The sequence below is a fragment of the Hyperoodon ampullatus genome, assembly GCF_949752795.1.
Source record: "Hyperoodon ampullatus genome assembly, chromosome: 1".
Classification (NCBI taxonomy): domain Eukaryota; kingdom Metazoa; phylum Chordata; class Mammalia; order Artiodactyla; family Ziphiidae; genus Hyperoodon; species Hyperoodon ampullatus.
The window spans coordinates 110,961,379-110,979,967 of NC_136914.1; the positions used below are offsets into that span (position 1 = coordinate 110,961,379).

The 18,589-nt window shown below is 44.0% G+C and overlaps 1 protein-coding gene across 1 annotated transcript in view; it reads left to right on the top strand.

Moving 5' to 3' along the window:
* Nucleotides 1-15,715, top strand: part of RHOBTB1 (Rho related BTB domain containing 1) — a gene marked incomplete at its 5' end in the record, with an annotated part of 37,358 nt that extends 21,643 nt beyond the window's left edge. The window contains 5 exons of the mRNA XM_079707578.1: nucleotides 1,338-1,456; nucleotides 8,283-8,433; nucleotides 11,900-11,988; nucleotides 14,656-14,761; nucleotides 15,286-15,715. Of these exons, the coding sequence (XP_079563704.1) occupies nucleotides 1,338-1,456; nucleotides 8,283-8,433; nucleotides 11,900-11,988; nucleotides 14,656-14,761; nucleotides 15,286-15,455 (635 nt within the window). The 3' untranslated portion in view covers nucleotides 15,456-15,715. The remainder of the gene's footprint in view (nucleotides 1-1,337; nucleotides 1,457-8,282; nucleotides 8,434-11,899; nucleotides 11,989-14,655; nucleotides 14,762-15,285) is intronic.
* Nucleotides 15,716-18,589: the final 2,874 nt, after the last annotated feature.

The window sequence follows — 18,589 nt, forward strand, 5'->3', positions numbered from 1 at the left end:
TTTGATGCTCACAATTGCCCTTCAGGATTCCTTCCCTGATCAAGTGTGTTTTGACCCTTCGGCACATACCCATGACAAAAATCAGTGACCTTTGTTCCCGAGGCCACTGAAATCCTTGAGGCCGTTTTGGTGACTCTCTGCATTCCCATCTGGAAAGCCTCATCTGTCTCTAATCCCTCTCCTTTCACTTCTCACCCTCCTTTATGCTGCTTATCTGTATCCTTCTCGCCCCTTCCTTGTCTTTGATAACTGTGCTGAGGGCTGCCCACAGCGCCCTTATGTAATTGCTTAAGCACCCTGGTGGCCTGTATCCAAGACGGGCGACTGGCCCATGCTTGTCCTATCTTACAGGCTTGTGCTATTTTTGTTCTGTAATTGTCCTCTCTGTGTATGTTTCATTGTAAAACTTTGACTTCCTGACTTCTATTTATAGGGATACTTCTGTTTTTCTCTTTCTCTTTCATAATGCCTGTCATAGTAATATACATGTAATAGGTGGTAGCTGAATCTGTTCATTAATTTTGAAGCTTTGAGTAATATTTACTCCAGACATTGACCATCATGGTACAGAAGCAGTCTTGAAAGTTAATGAAATGTTACAAACCCACAGTAAACAATAGACCTTAAGTGAAAGTGATGAAATCTCCCTTTCCTTACTACAGAGGTATATTAACCAAATACAGTGTGGGAGCTTCAATTGGATTCTGTTTAAAAAAAAAAAAAAACTTATAAAATACAATTGGGGTAATTAGAAAAATTTGAATATGAACTAGATAATGGATGATATTAGGGAATTATTCCTAATTTTCTTAAGAATAATGGTATGGTTATCTAGGAGAATGTTCTTAGTTTTAGAAAATTCTTTATTAATAAAATAGTTAGGAGTGAAGTATCATGCTGTTAAAAAAATGTCTACATAAATGTAAAATATATATAAATATATGTAGAGCTAAGGCAAACATGACAAAATGTTAAGCATGTGAAAAGCAAGTTGTCGTTGTACTATTCTTTCCACTGTTCTCTATGTTTGAAATTTTTCATAATAAGGATGAAAAAATATTCCTCTCCTTTACGTTACTTTATGGTTCAGAGAATTTGTGTTGTGACCGTTTGTGTAATTTTAACTGCTTACTCCTTAATCCTCGGAGGACATGGTGAGAATTGGGTGTGCCCAAGGCGGGGGGACGGGGGGTGCCGGGGAGGATGGGGAGGGGTGGACACAACATCAGTGATTAAAGGTATGGAGGAGAGAAGACAAGAGACGTAGGCTGAGGCACGTGGGTGGAAGTCTCTCGGGGACGTTGGCTCACGCTTATGCTTCCTCCATCCTTGGGCAGATGTGACATTTAAGTTGGACGATGGAGCCATCAGTGCCCACAAACCGCTGCTGATTTGCAGCTGCAAGTGGATGGCTGCCATGTTCGGGGGGTCGTTCGTCGAAAGCGCCAACAGTGAGGTAGGTGCCTCCGAAAAGCCCAAGCGTCATCTTTATGAATGTGCGTGTGTATTTATATTAGAAAATGTTTAACTGGCCAGAGGACTTCGATTCTTTAACTGCTAACTTGGAATAGGTTTGTTTGTTTTGTAATTTTTCTTTTTTTTTTTTGGCCACACTGCCAGGCACGCAGAACTTCCCCGACCAGAGATCAAACGTGGTCCCCTGCAGTGGAAGACTGGAGTCCTAACCACTGGACTGCCAGGGAAATCCGGAATAGTTTTTTGTTTTGTTTTGTTTTTTATATATTTATTTTGGCTGTGTTGGGTCTTCGTTTTGTGCGAGGGCTTTCTCTAGTTGTGGCAAGCGGGGGCCACTCTTCATCGCAGTGCGCGGGCCTCTCACCGTTGTGGCCTCTCCTGTTGCGGAGCACAGGCTCCAGACGTGCAGGCTCAGCAGCCATGGCTCATGGGCCCAGCCGCTCCGCGGCATGTGGGATCTTCCCAGACCGGGGCACAAACCCGTGTCCCCTGCATTGGCAGGCGGACTGTCAACCACTGCGCCACCAGGGAAGCCCCTTCACCGTCTTAATTCTTCAATTATGAGGAGCTCTTGTCTGTCGCTCACTTGTTCTGTGTGAGCCCCTATGTGCTCCTGTATCCTTCCATCCTCACAGCTCTCCTTGTCCCTGAAAACATGCTCAGCTATATTTTTTAACAAATGTCACCACACAAAGTACTCTCAAAATCACATCGAAGCGGGGCAGACTGTCTTCCAGAAGGTGGAGACTGAAAAGTGTGTTTAGTCACTTATGTCCTGGGCTCAGCTCTGCTAGTAACAGACGGGGGAATCTTAAAAAACCACCTTCTTGGGCCTCGGTCCCCTTATCCGCAAGACGGGGGATGCACTAGGTCACGCTCAAGGTGCCTAGAGCTGCAACTCTCCCTGAGGCTGTGCCCTGATCTGTCTCAACTCTAGGGTTTGTCAAATCTAGGGAAACAGTAATGGAGCAAAGCGTGGCTCCTCTGAAAGTCCTTTTGGAGTGCTTGTTACATCTAGTAGAAGCCACTGGGTAACCTGACAAATGCTGGCCTTATCTCCAAAAGAGGGATATTCTTACAGCAGAGCAAGCAGTATCTCGGAGACCCTGTATCTCTACCTTTTTACAAACTGTTGGAAAAGACAGAAAAACTCCCTTCAAGCGTTCCTAACTTTAGTCTAGAGGTAGGCATTTTTTCTGTCGAGTTTTGCAGGTATTTCTTAACCATCTTTTTTAAGGAAAAAAAAAAAAAAAAACATGGGGACACAAGCTTATTGTCCTAAGAGGCTTGTTATGCTTATCTCAGCATCTCTCCAAACTTGTAACAGAAATACAGAAAACAATAGCTAACTTTTCCAAAGGGGTGCCCTCACACCAGAAATCCAGCACTCCCTTTGTGACCCAGACGCCTGCATTTGCATCCCCAAGTAGGGAAACAGAATCCTAGAATCACAAGACAGGATAGCCAGCTGTCACTAGGCCACGCTCCTGCTTCCAGAAAAAACTACAGCTGCCCCTAAACCGACCCCCAGCCAAAGACTGTCTGCTGTTGGGGGAAAAGATGTTAGAATTATCCTGATGACCTCTTCTGGTGTCTGCCAGCCTTTGTAAGCCAGGAGGTCCTTACCTGTAGCTAAATGAAGTCTTTCCTGGGCCATCAGAGGTGTTTGGGAGCATCGTTACTGAGATGACAGCAGCTGGTAGACGCCGCCCAGTGAAGAAAGGGCTGTGAGGCTCAGATCCCCCAACTCCCCTACGTAAAAAGCTGAGTAGCCTTGGGCAAGTGACCACCTTGCTGGGCTCCAGCCTCCCCATCTGGAAAAGGCGATCGTAACCCATAATGTGGTTGTGAGGTGTGAGAGTTGATACTTGCAAAGCACATCGTAAGTGCTAAATGCAAAATGACCTCAGTCCTATTTGGATGCTGGTAGCGTTGATGATATTCCTTCCCTCTCACTTCCAAGAAAATTGGGGGAAGCCAACAACTCATAAAACCTCATCCAACTGGCGCGTCGGTGACTTCAGTAATCTCCTGAGATAAAGAGTCCAGAGGCTCGCTTCCCTTCTTTTTCCAGCTCTCTGAAATGTGTGCCACAGACAGCCTGCTCTTCACCCAGCAGAGAGAAGTTGATCGAGGTCAAGAGCCCATTGTCCCACAAAGGGACACTGTCAGAGCTGACCTCACAAATGCTAATCCCCTTTATCCCTTCCCAGAATGGACTGTAATTGTCTCCAGATTAAAATGTGCGGGAGAGGTGACCAAAACAAAAACTTGGCAGCCGATGTGAACCACACGTGTATGCGGCGTCACAGCCTCTCCCAGGGACGGCACCTGTTTAGCTTCACCCTGCCCCCCACCCCCTAAGGACTAGGTCACTCACCATGGAGAACTGCAGCTGAGCCTGATAGGGATGTAGAGATTCAACCCAGCTCAAGAGACAAAGGCCGTGGAACCAAGCAACTGAAGGTCTGTTCCAGGGCACCTCGTATACGAAGAATGGCATGAGCTGTGGATATGTCCAGCCTTTCCCACCCTTTCTCGTGATTTCCAGGGTAGACTGTAATTTACATAGTTATGAACTCTAGTCTCAGCTTGACCTTGGGCAAGAGTCTGACCCTGTTTAGACCTGTGTCCTCATCTCTAAAATGGGGACCACAAGAGAACCTTTTTCAAAGGGCAGGTAAGGCATGAGGATACGCGTGTAAAGCATCAGATTTGGTGCCTAGAACATGCAAAGGCTCAAGGAGTATCAGTGACGATTATCCTGGAGGTTCTTATTAAATTGTTTCCATGAGGAGCTCAAGATCTTTGTCCCCCAAAAGCCTTCAGGTAACAAGCCCCCTGTTCCCTTCCTAAGCTAGCGAAGTGTAGTAGAGATGGTTATGGGGGTAAGAAGAGGCATTTGGTTAAAGGCTCAATAAATGCTTAATGGTTAATTGAGATGCGTATTCACATGGGCCTTTTCTTTCTAGGCCACCTTTTAACTCTTTGTCTTCTGAAAATCTGACATCCTCCACAAAATCCAGCCTCTTTTTTTTTTTTTTTTGCATTAATAGAATTCACATGCCTATCCAGAAAGGAATAAAATATGCCCACTGATGTCCCTTTAACTTTTTTTGTCATTTAATATTTAAGAAGACACTGTATTTTACTTCTGTTTTTCTCATTACTTTTAATGTAGCAGTAAGCATAATTTTCTCCCCAGATGTACTCAGCAAGTGGTTCATTAAAAATGCATGCCTGGCTTGTAGGAAGCAATGCTCTGGATCTAGAATACTTTCTCATTCTCTATGAGACCATCTCTAATTATAAGCCTGATAGTCTGAGCTGATCTTCGCAATTAAAATTTTAAACCAACTAAACTGGAATATGGGTCGTTGTTTAGGGTAGCATTATATTCTTATATTTTTTAAAGCTACATTCAGCAGGTAGGGCACAACATTTTTTTTTTTTTTTTTTTTTTTTTTGCGGTACGCGGGCCTCTCACTGTTGTGGCCTCTCCTGTTGCGGAGCACAGGCTCCAGGCGTGCAGGCTCAGTGGCCATGGCTCACGGGCCTAGCCGCTCCGCGGCATGTGGGATCTTCCCGGACCGGGGCATGAACCCGTGTCCCCTGCATCGGCAGGCAGACTCTCAACCACTGTGCCACCAGGGAAGCCTGGGCACAACATTTTAAATTACATTTCTTTTATTTGTATTATTTTTTTAAGTTCTATAAAAACGGTTGCTCTGTTGCTATTCAGTTCATCATAAATGTTGAAATCACAGAAACAGCCTTTTAAAGAAAATCAGCAGTGAGGGGAAAAAATGCGTATTCTGAAAGTGTTTTAGTTTTTTCTCATTTGCTGGTTACTTCTGAGGGTCCCTAACATTATTTGCCAAAAAGAGCCATTGCTTTAAAAAAAAATGTTAGGGCTTCCCTGGTGGCGCAGTGGTTGAGAGTGCCCTGGTCTGGGAAGATCCCACATGCCGCGGAGCGGCTGGGCCCGTGAGCCATGGCCGCTGAGCCTGTGCGTCCGGAGCCTGTGCTCCGCAACGGGAGAGGCCACAACAGTGAGAGGCCCGCGTACCGCAAAAAAAAAAAAAAAAAAAAAAAAAATGTTAGCGTTATAATAAGCAAGAAGGAAACAGTAGGTCATGGATGATTACAAATATCACAATGCTCCAAAGACAGTGCAAGTGTTGGGCCAGGGCTGCTTGGTGGAATCCACTGTCATCTCCGGCTGCCAGAAACAACTTCTTTTCATTTAGGATGTCCATTTTGCCATTACTTAGAACACACTCAGCAAAAATTGCTAAAGTCATCTGGGTATCTTCAAAATCCATAATCTCAGTGAGGAGAAGCTTTAGATGTCATCTATTCCAAACCTCTCCCATGTCACGGATGAGGAGACTGAGGCTCAGAGAGGGTGAATGATTTGTCAGGTCACAGAGCATCTTAGCAGCACATCTCTGGGCCTGCCCCAGCCTCTTGCCCTGTCCTCCAAGCCATTATTTTCAGAAACAGCAGACATCCCCATCCCTGAGAGAACAGGTGCTCAGAGGAAGCTCTGGGACTTTTTTATATTTACAATCACTAACACTTTAGAGCACTTAGCACTTTGTAAAATGTATATATTTTTACTATCACAATGGCCCAAATTTTAAAGTTTCACAAGTTAATTAACCTTCAGTTATCTAAAAGGTGTACTAATCCAAGCACCATTCTAGAGAAATGAAATTTCGCCATGTCATTCGCCATATTTGCCATAAATAATTCATATCTGTATAAGATAAACACGTGTGTACATAAACATATATACGCACAAATATAACCAGTGTCAGATTCACTGGAATAGCAATTACAGTATGACAGCTTCTTTATTTCAAACTGACATAAGTAATAGTTTCTACTTGCCAGGTTTTATGTATTGTAGAGGTTTTGCTAGAAACTTGAAATGATCACACTTGTCAAGTCATTGATGGTAGTAAGCCATGCAGCTTATTAATAGAATCATAATTGTTTTCGCTCTGTCTGAGAGGGGAGGGGGTAATGTTCTTGATCTTTCTGGAATTTTCCTGGGCCCTCCCTTTGATACACTTAGGGAAACTCTGACTGAAAGGATATTCCCTCTCTGAAGTGGCTGGTGTCTATGCAGGAAAATTATATAGATGGTTGCCATAACTTAAACAGTTCTGCAACCACACCGCTAGAAGACTGCAATGGCCACAAGGCCCTTGTAGATTGTGGAGGCATTTTATGTGTGTGTGTGTGTGTGTGTGTGTGTGTGTATATATATATATATATATATATATACACACATACATACAAATGTATGGAGAGAGATTAGATATACAGTATAGATGTAATCATATATAATATACAGATATAATCATATATAATTCATAAATGTAATCATATATAGATATATATTTTTCTATTTTTCTTTTCTATTTGTTTTTCTATTTTTCTTTTCTATTTTTCTTTTCTATTTTTCTTCTGTATAGAGAGGTTTATTAAGTACCAGAGTTAAGAAGTGTATGACTGTTCATCCCTTTAAACTTACTAATCTAATTCTAAAAAACTGTTAGTGAAATAAGGTGCTGTCATGGAGCTTTCTTCCTTACCATGAAGGGTTCCCAGTCCTGCACAGCAGTTCTGAACATAGACTTTAGAATCATATTTCCTGGGTTCAGATATCAGCCCCAACCTCCGAGCTCTGTGACCCTGGGCACCGGACTTAACCTCCTTGGACCTCCATTCCTTTATCTGTAAGATGGCAAAAATAAGAGTCTCTTCCTCCTAGGGAGGATATAAGGATCCAAATAGATAATGCATGTGGAAAGCTTATTAGCACAGTACTTTGTGCACAGGAGGCCTTCTATTAGGTTCATTCTTATCATCATTCCAAATAGCAGGCACTAGTGGCACTGTTCTGTGTTATGCCAGGGTACGTCTCGTGGAGTTAGAATCCTAAAGTGAAGAATACCTGCTATAATGTGTATATCCCTGTTGATCCAGGCCCAGTCATTCAGAACTCTACTTCCCAGGCAGTCCCTGGCTTCCCAGCAAACTCTAGTTTGTAGGAATATGGGCAACAACTACAGGTACTCAGGAAGGAGATTAGGGGGATCCTCCAGGGGACAATTCCCCATACCCAGCCCTTTCCCTAGGTGTCCCAAGTGCAGGTTTCTCTGGATTCTCTGCATCTGCTGATATCTGATAATATTCCAATAGTTCTCTGTCTATGCCATAGGAAAAATAAAGTGTGTATGTCATGCTAACATATACTTTTTAATTTTTTTTTATTGACGTATAGTTGATTCCATGCTAGCATTTAGTGAAAGAAGGCTGGAATCAAGCCAGTCACCGTGGCAACTAGGGTGGCTGCTCATCCTTTGTTCTGACATCTTAGAGAGCTGGGCTCTGTCATGTGTCAGCAACAGTGCAGTTTGCAGCTCCCCCCAACACCTGTCATGTTGCTAGGAGATTTCTTTCCCCACAATAGAGTATTATAAGGTACTTGGCAAGGAGGGCCTATAATGTCATACATTTACAGCCCATTTGTCTGATTTATAAGCCCAAACAGCCATTTAAAAATTCCAAATCAGGCTTTGTCAGGCAGCCCCACTCTTTTGTCATCTACAAATCAAACGGTTATGTTTAAAGCCATAAATAGTAAATGACTTCCCTGCACAGCCTCAAAGCAAGGTGTCCCAGACTCACTAACAATGAATCACACAGTGGGGATATTTACAAGCAGTAGCGCCTAAAAATGTGCCCACTGCTTTCTTCAGCAGAACTTACCTTTTCAAATAACATTTCAGGTATATCTCCCGAACATAAACAAGATGTCAATGCAGGCGGTACTGGATTATCTTTATACCAAGCAGTTGTCACCTAACTTGGACCTGGACCCACTGGAACTAATTGCCTTGGCAAACAGATTTTGCCTGCCACACTTGGTTGCACTTGCAGGTAAGGCTGATGACTCAGGGCCATGTGGTGTCTGACTGTCATATTTATCAAAATCGCATTTAAGCAAAAATAAGATTTCCAGGGAATAAAAATTAATTTTTTATCACCCAATATAGGACTGTCTGGTACAGGGTGATATGAACTGATCAAATGTATCAAACAGTCCAGTTCAATTCAGCAACTATTTTTTAAGCACCTACTTTGTAGTAGGTCCTGCTGATGCACAATTTAAAGCTGAGTAAAGCATGGCCCCTGCCCCCGAGGCCCATGCTCTATGCCCTCTGCCTCATTTGTGGGTGGACCACAGAATTGGAAATAAAGCTGTTGTGTCCAGTTATCCCCATAATGTGTGTTCAGACACAGTGTCTAAGAAAGAGGCAGGGGACTTCCCCGGTGGCACAGTGGTTAAGAATCCACCTGCCAATGCAGGGGACACGGGTTCGATCCCTGGTCCGGGAAGATCCCACATGCTGCGGTGCAGCTAAGCCTGAGTGCCACAACTACTGAGCCTGCGTGCTGCAACTACTGAAGCCAGCACGCCTAGAGCCCGTGCCCCGCAATAAGAGAAGCCACCACAGTGAGAAACCCGCACACTGCAACGAAGAGTAGCCCCTGCTCGCCTCAACTAGAGAAAACCCGCACGCAGCAACGAAGACCCAACTCAGCCACGAAAAAAAAAAAGAAAGAGGCAGTGGGAGGCAGTGGTTAAGAACACAGGCTACAGATCCAGATTGCCTGGGTTCAAATCCTGGCTCCACTATTTACTGGCTGATTTCCTACTTGATTTAACTGCTCTGTCTCAGCTTTCTCTCTCTTTAAAATGGGGATCATAATATTCTACTACAGAGTTATGAAGATTACATGAGTTAAGAGATTATATATATATATAAAGAGAGAGAGAGTCCTTAGGAACCGTGTCTGGCACCTAGTAAGCGTTATGTAAGTGGTTTTCTTAAAGCTATTTTAGAAAATGTTCTGACATTGTCGAGATCATTTTGGGAAAGAGAGAAAAAGGGAGACTTGGTTTAACTTCACAGAATCTTATGTATTATTTCTAGATTTGCTCAGTTGGTAAGCCAAAGCAGGTCAAAATAAGATATACGCTTTCGAATATATTTTTTCTTGAATTTAAACCTTGTGCTTCATTCACCAAAGGTGTCGATTAGCAATAAGTGTGTTTATTGCTACATTTAGTTGACTCTTATTAACCGTGAAAGCAGAATAGTGCCTGTTTTGCTCACTGGCTTATCCCCTGCACACAGAAAAGTGCCTGAGCATATGAGGTTCTCAGTAAAGATTTGTTGAATCATTAAATGAAAATGAATGTATGAACAAACCAACCAGTCATCTCTGCCCTTGACTTTCTGCCAGTGTCTTTAGAGAAAAGATTTATTTCTCTGTATTCCAGGTTTCTACTATACTCAACCAACTGGAGATCAAAGTTTTCTCCTTACCTGCCTTCTTCACCAGGTGGATAACAAGAGATGGTTGAAGTATTGCTATTCATTTTTTTAAACGGTTTTTAACCAATATACCTGAAGTCATAGATTCAAATGAGTATTGCTGCTTTTTAAATACTAACTCTAGGAGGCTGCAATGGGCAGTTCTTTTTTTCAGAAGTAAGAGTCCCAAGCCACTTGACTATCCAGTTTTTACAAGTATTTGTCCTTTGAAAATAAATTGAATTTTTTTAAATAGTCAAAAGTAATTTGGAGGCACATCTGTTGAACAAGGTTCGCGATCAGTCTTGAAGTAGTACCGTTTTTGTTTAAATATTAAGTGTGGTGATGAAAACATGGGACTGATTTCTCCATGAAAGAAACTGACCCAAAGAAACCTTCTTGTGTGAACTATAGACTTCTATATATGTTTACTTTTCTTATTAAATGCTATTATTAACTGTTATGTTTATTTAGTAAATAGCTTCCTAAGGTGATTCCTTTAATCCTTTATATAGTGTTTGGTGTGTAGTATAGAGTGTTTAGACCATAGTGTTTAAAAGTCAGTTTCTGGGGTGAAAATGCCTTGCAAGGCAAAGTGTTAAATGAATATCAAGGAATATTGCAGTTCCCTAAAATTTAAAACCCAGTGACTGGACTTCCCTGGTGGCACAGTAGTTAAGAATCCGCCTGCCAGTGCAGGAGACATGGGTTCGAGCCCTGGTCTGGGAAGATCCCACATGCCACGGAGCAACTAAGCCCGTGCGCCACAACTACTGAGGCCACGTGCCACAACTACTGAAGCCCATGTGCCACAACTACTGAAGCCCATGCACCTAGAGCCCCTGCTCCAGACCAGGGGAAGCCACCGCAGTGAGAAGCCCGCTCGCCGCAACTAGAGAAAGCCCACGCGCAGCAATGAAGACCCAACACAGCCAAAAATAAATAAATAAGATAAATAAATTTATTAAAAAAAAAAAAAGAACCCCAGTGACTCCTCTGGGAGATTTAGTTCCAAATAGTTCTTTGTTTGTCAATCAAGCTGAGGAAGCTTGTGTCAAAGAAACCATCCCAATCTTGATACCCTGTTGACCAGATAGGGGCGTACTGACTAACAAGTAAGTATGGATGGATAGAAGGAGAGCAGAAAGTAAGCATGATTTGGACCATATACTAGAAGAACACATGCAGTGCTAGAGATGAAAAAAGAATACATAGGCATCAAGGAGCCAGAAATGCCGGGCCAAGACTGTACCCACACGTCAGTGCCAGCCTAACAGAGGCAAGAGACAGCTCAGTCTCAGAACCACAGTTTGGATTCATCTTAGAAGCCTGGAACACAGCTTCGAAACAGAAATGGCTCTCCCATCTAGACTTGTCTGACTTCTGCCTGAAGTTCCCCCCCAGCCTTTGGAGTCTGAGAGGCTGAGCATGTCCCTGGTCTGCTGCTGATGAGACGCACGTACACATTCACAATTTTAATTCCCCATTTGGACTCATTCCGGTTACTCAGTCTCTCCATGGTCAGAGAGTACTGAGAATTAGAGGGATGTGAATGGGGAGACTGTCAAGCAGGATATGATGGAGTCTAGAGGATTCTAGGCAGGTACTGGCCTGTCCAGAGCGCAGCACGCTCCAACAGAACTATCTGCAGTGATGGAAACTTTCTGTGTCCGCATTGGCCAATACACATGAAGTGCGGCTTGCGTGGCTGAGGACCTGAATTTTTTACTTTGTTTACTTTTAATTATTAATTTAAGTTTAATAGTCTCAGGTGGCCAGTAGTTACCATATTGGACAGAGAGGGGCTGGAGGACCCTGGCTATTTCAGAAGGCTCACAAGTATCCCCGGAGTCGCTGGTGCACTGGCTGGAGACCAGGACTCCCCGTGCTGAAAGGCCGCGCGTCCGAGCGGGCCCTGGATTCAGTTCACGTGGAGCTGTGACCCGTGCTTCCTCCCCTCTTGGCTGCTGCCGGGCCACGGCCTCCCGGCACTAACTTTCTTCCGCTCCCTCTCTCCTCCCCAGAGCAACACGCTGTCCAGGAGCTGACCAGGACCGCCATGAGTGGCGTGGGCATCGATGGGGAAGTGCTCTCTTATTTGGAGCTGGCCCAGGTTTGTAGCGATTTGCCTTTCACCTTTTCAGTGTGTTCAACCAGTTCGTTTAACGCTGCCGAAACATTCCACTGTTGCATCTGTCTAAATAAAGATGTCACCACCGAGTCACAGAGGCCCCCCACTGTGTGCAACGAGAAGATCTGAGAGTTTTACGTTTCATGCACCGTTCACCCTGCTGGGCTTTGTGTGAATAAAACAACAAGGACCCCACCCACACGCCAGCCCCCTTGTGCCTCCCTCCCTCTGCCCTGAGGCACCAGCTTCACCCGTGGGAGAACAACTCAGGGCATGGGAGGAGAAGGCATTCTCTCTCCTTTTTTGAATTCTCAAACACGGATTGGCCGAGATCAGACAGTGTCTAGAATTTCGTGAAGTCCAGTGATGGATGCCTCACGTCTCACTGCAGCTCTCCTGGGTTTTTTTTTTTACATCAGTACTTGTTACCGTTGACGTTGTGATTCCATAATCCCCATACACACTTGCCCTCTTCCTCTGTAGAGGGTCTGAGATCCAGCCTCGGCTTTGTCGCTGCATAACTTACTTAAGGCACAAAGCTAAACGCTGCCACAGTTTCCTCATCTGTAGGAAATAAGGGTGGTAATTCACACCCTGTCAACCTTACAGATTATTTTGAGAATCAGGTGGGAGAGAATGTTCCAGAAAGAGCACCAAAGAGAGGAAGCCCTCTCACAACACAAGGCACGTATGCAGAGTTATCTAGTCCCTGGCCTAGACTCACTGGCAATGAGTTTACACTCTGAAGGAACTAAGAATAAACTCTTTAGTTTTTTCTGTGGCCTATTAGGTTTGGCTTTCTTCATTCCCTTTCTCAGGGCAGTGGTTTACTAAGTCTTAGGTCAGGCAGTTTCAATCGAGATTTCTCAAAAGGGAAAACGGTGGATCAGGACTTCACAGCAACCTGCTCATTCTGACTTAACATTCAACAAGGATTTGTTATTTTCTCCCCCTGTACCAGGCACCACCCTAGACAAGAGGACATGGAGATACAAACACGGTAGATTCTCTGCCCTTGGGGCCATCCTAGGCCACTGAGGGAAACAGACACAAGCACAAATTATGAAAATCCAATGTGAAAAACAACCTCATAGGGGTTACAGTTAAAACTGAGAACAGACATCAATCACAAGTAAAATCAGCAAGCCCCCATCAACACTGACTGTCCAAATTTGGAATTTGGGGTGTTTTGAAACAGGCCTGGAGGACAGCTTATGACTTGTGCCCTCTCCAGTAAGTATTCCTCCTTGAGAACAATCAAATGACCCAGAACTTCATATAGGGCCAGCCCACTTGAGGTAATGATTTACCGTTGTGTCTATTTGTTTGCTTTGTGTTCCCACCCTGTGCCCTCCGCTGACCCCACCCACACATACACCCTGCAAAGAAATAATATGATTCCTGCTAAGCTCTGACAAACCTTGGCCGGAAGAGTTTAGGACAGAGTCTCCCACATCTTAGCTCATTTGTTAGACCCTAACCCAAGGGGTAAGTATTTAACAGTCAGCTTGGGGACAGGTGGGACCCTGATCTGTTGCATTTTCCAGTTTCTGGGGTGTAAATACCCCTACCTGGCCAACTTTAACAACTTGAAGTCACTGAGCTCAGAGTACAGAAGGGGTGCCCTCAGGGATGCTCTTAAGCAGGTACAAGAAGCCAACTCCAGTACCGCACTGCTCTGCTCTGACTTTCAGAAGGAAATCTATTATCAAGACAAGTTGGAAGCACCTGTTAAAACTGTCTGTCATGTTGGGCTTGTGATCTGTAGAGTTTCTTGAGTTAGTTTCTGAGGACGTTGGCTTTTCTCTTGACCTCTGGTCAGGGCACTGACGGGGGCCCTGGAGGAAGCGCCCTGTAGGTTTCAGGGGTTCACCTGTTCAAAGAAACTTCAAGAGCAACAGACAACAGAATGGGTGTCTGAAAGGGGCCTGGACAGAAAGAGTGAGGGATGGGGGGACCTGCCAAATTTGGGGAGGGAATGGGGAGTGGACTCCGGATTTCTGAACATCGGGTGTTTTGCAGTCACAGCTTCCTCAGCTGCCACTGTCCTGAGCATCTGCTCAGAAAGGAGAGGGTGGATCGAGTGTCTGGATCCCTCCCTCCCCGCCCACACTGCCTGCTCTTCTTATGTAACCAAACGACAGGTATAGGACAGTCACCCATGCTGCAGTGCTCCTGCACTGATCTTTCATGCTCCTCTTTTAGATCTCTGGCCCCAGCCAGCTGAGCTTTGACATGCAACACGGAGGATTCTGTTGCCGAGGCTTCCTTAAACAGAGATGACATCGCTGCTTTCTCCTGTGGGCTGGTGCCTTCCAGAGGCCACGCCACTTATCATTAGAGGGCAGGTGGAAGGGGAGAGGAGGAGGGCAAGGCATACTTTAGACCCCTGATCTGATACAGTGATTCTTTTTAGGGCACATATCCCAGTGGGGGGTGGGGGGTGGGGAGGGTAGGAGTGTGCCGAATGCTTACACATGGCTGGTGTCGGAACCATGGCCAAAGTCAAAACCCTGTAGTCAAAACGAGAGGTTTCCGAATTAGTCATCTGGGCCCTTTATTTCTTTGACCCGTACCGTGGCTTTTTCTTTCTTTGTAGCCCCACTTTAGAAAACAGAGTCTGACCCCCTTTTGGTCACTTCCCTGCAGTTTCACAATGCCCACCAGTTGGCCGCCTGGTGTTTGCACCACATCTGCACCAACTACAACAGTGTTTGTTCCAAGTTCCGCAAGGAAATCAAATCGAAATCTGCAGGTGAGGCCGTGCGGTCCCCATCTGTCCGGTTCTCATCACCTGTGACTGCCCTCGAGAAGGAACACGGGCAGCCCCCAGCTCATGGAGAATTCCTTGTAGGTAGTCACAGATTCATGTGATGTGACCCAAGGAATTGGAGGTTGGAAATCGTCTCTGGAGAACTTCACGGCCGGGGGGATCTGGGCGGGGGGTGGGGATCAGGATGCCCTGCTGTGGAGCGAGCAGAGATTGCTGGCTCGCCCTTGTCCGGGGAGGCATGCTTGGGAGCGAGCTTACGCTCTGAAATGAAGGGATCCTGGGTTCAGGCTCTCTGTGTCCAGCTGTGTGATTTTAGGCAAGTGATTCTACCTCTCAAAACTTTGGTGTCACAGTCTGCCACTGGCCCTACTCATAGTCCCTGCCCATTATTGGGTTGTTAAGATGAGCACACGATAATCATATATGAGAAGCCTAAGCACAGAACCTAGCACAAAGAAGCCATGAATGAAGAGCAGGTATCACCATCTGCATCTTTCCTTCCCCAGACAATCAGGAATACTTTGAGCGGCACCGCTGGCCCCCTGTGTGGTACCTAAAGGAAGAAGACCACTACCAGCGTGTGAAAAGGGAAAGAGAGAAGGAAGATATTGCACTAAATAAACATCACTCGAGACGAAAGTGGTGCTTCTGGAATTCATCTCCAGCGGTCGCCTGAGACAGAAGAGAAGAGAAAAATCAGCAATCTGACACACCACTTTTAAAAGCACTACTGTAAAATTGGTCTTACTATTAGAGATAAGATGTAGTTCAGGTGTCAGGCACTGATCTTCCTCCACTTTCATGCATTTATCTTTGTTGGGATCAAAGCACAAGCTCACCATCCATGAGCCTGGACAAAAAGGGAAGTTGACGCTCACTGCATTCCTTAAACTTGTATATTTTTTGTTAGAAGGCTTAATAAACTTTAGTCCGTTATCTCATTTCTTTTTATACAAAGGAAAAAAAATCCAGCTTTCATGTTTCGAATTCCAAATTGGAAGATATTTTTATATGGTCTCTTGTAAATGAAAATACTGTGTATTACTTTATTTTACAAGCCACACATTAACCATGAAGTCACCCTGTGATTCTCTTTGCCCATGTGATCACCAAGCATTATTACTTAGAGGGTTATCCTTTTGTCTTGAAGTAAAGGGTTGGAATGAAATTTTCCAAAGTGCAAATTAGGGAGTGTTTCATCTTTGTTCTGCCGAATGGCATCGGTATAATTACAAAGTCAACTCCAAGAATGTGTAATATTTACAATATTTGCCATGTAAGTGCTAGTAATTATATGGTTATATGTGCCATGTAAAATATAGTGATATCACATCTTCTGTTGTGTAAAACATCTAGATTTAAGAGGATAATCTTTATAATCATTAGAAGGGCTTATTAAATCCCAGCATTATCCAGGGCAAACTCTCTGGTGGACCTGAATACAGAAGATACCATAAGAGCATTGGTGTTCGGATTGCTGTGTTAGGATGTACATCTCTCAGTGTTCCTTGATCTTGCCATGTTTCTGCATGCAGATTCTCCGCTGACTTGAATCGAGATGGGCAAGGGAAAGGGTCCCCGGACTCTGTCCCAACATCTGCAGGTTTGTCACACCTCCCCACCAGAAACAGGCTTCCTCAGGTCTCTCACCTGCGGCCAACTTCACTTTGTAAGACCCAGATTTTTAACTCTTCCCAGGGAAAACTCACGTTGCTGCAGAAGTATAAGAAGGCAGACCACCCACCCCTGCTGAAATTCAGCAGGGCCTGTGAAGGCACGAAGCTGGAGGCTGGGTCGTCTAGGGTCACTGCATTCTCCAACGCAGACGGGAATTTTACTCCAAGAGTCTAGGAAATGGTGCTATTGTGAGTTAGTTCTGACCCTTTGTCATTCTGAGTTTTCAGTGTTAAAAAAGAAAGTACTGAGCACGGGAGTTCTGAGAGGCCGTCAATCACTGCTTCTCTGTAAATTAAAATGTTACAGCACTCACGCAGAGCATTTTAAGGCCACACTTCCATACCTGTCATGGGATGTTGTATCGTGGAGGCTGGGAGTTATTCTGTCAGGAAGTCAATTTACTGATGCTAAAAGCTGTTGATTTTTTTTCTAGCTTTCAGAAGTTGGAAAAGAGACAGTTGAATCCAAACTCCAATGTTGACAGCCAAATATATTTGAAAATCTATCCAGATTACAGATGGACATTTATTACTGGCAGTGGATACACACCAGATTCGAAAGCTGGGAGAGGCCCAGCAATAAAGAGGCTCCTTTATCACCCTCTCATGACAAAGAGGGGGCAGTAGAGTAGGGAAGGATGGGATGATTGTAAATGCATCTACTTTAATTTTGGGTCAATAGGTTGTAAGTCATTAATGGAAGGAGAAAGGAGACAGAATGAGAGGAAGAATCGGCATATATCCCATCATAAAATGGTAGAAGTTGAGTTTTCGATGAGTAGTCAGAATTGAATTTATACAACCAAAGCTCCCATGTGATTGTAATTTTGCCAAAATGTAATGGACATATAAATGAACCTGGGTATAAGCAATAATATCCACTAGTGTTTGTTATCAGCTACTGTAACCAAGTGGCTGGTTCATTTGGTTGATGCTGATTATGGCCTTTTAACCATGGTGGTTTGTTTTGTGTTTTTTATTTCACGAAAAGCCAGTAAAATCGTTTAGCTATAAAATGCCTCCAGTTTTTCTTTAAGGACTACCATCATTATCATGTGTATAATTTTCATTGCTTTTCAAAAAAACTATCAGAACTTTAAAGGTGCTGGGTCATGGGGGCTGTATGTCCTCTAGGAACCAGGCAGCTTGAATGACAGTCATCTTTGTCTTCAGTATTGCCAGCAGAGTGCAATGCCATGATGTAAATGAGGGGTCTGGATCTTTGCTCTTGGCTACTATGGTTATGTCATTAGACGTGGTACAGTTCTGGAAAAAACAAAAATGATGTCTTTACTCTAATGGACTTCTTATAATCGGATTTTGGGGGATTCTACCAGCAATTAAGTCAAAGTTTGCATTGGTGGACTCACATGAAGGTCAGTCTTTTCTTCAGAAGCAGATCTCAGAAAAGCCTTTGGAAAAATCTGTAAAAAAATGTCTGGACTTCTAGGTAGTGTAATATTTGCCCAAGCTCAGAAGGAAGAAGGGTCTCCAGTGAGGTCACAAAGCGGGATTTTCTGAGTGGCAAATTCCCTATGACTCCATGGAAAGGAGTTGACAACTATAAAAAATAACCACAGGAAAAAGACAGTGAGTTCCCAATACATTTACACACCTTTTAAAGGTGGGTGGTCCAGATCAGACACCTTTTACGTAACGCATACGAGTGGGGTCTTACATATAGAAAGTCTTGGTCTAAATCTCTCCTATGGCAATGCCTGGCAAACCATCAAGGATTTCAACAACCCTATATCAGCATTATAGGAACCACAAATTCTACTGGTTTAGAGGTAACTCAAGTATTTTCATTATAGACATTCAAAAGCAGGAATTCTATGCTTCTAAGATTTTTTTTCACACTTACTTCCATTGTATGGTAGGTATATCAGTTGTCAAAATTCAGGTTTTCATCACTGTGACATTGGCTAAGTAGAATAAATTCTACTAGTCAGAGGAAAAAACAAAGTGAATTCTGAATTTGGAAACTTAATGAGTGCAGCATTTCTGAAATGAATGCTTTTCTGCAAGCTAAAGATTTACCAGACTTTTTCTTATGGAAATATATGGGGTATTTCTTTCATTGAATGCCCTAATTGGATGCCAGTGGGCAAGTAGCAATAATTCCTCTTTTCTA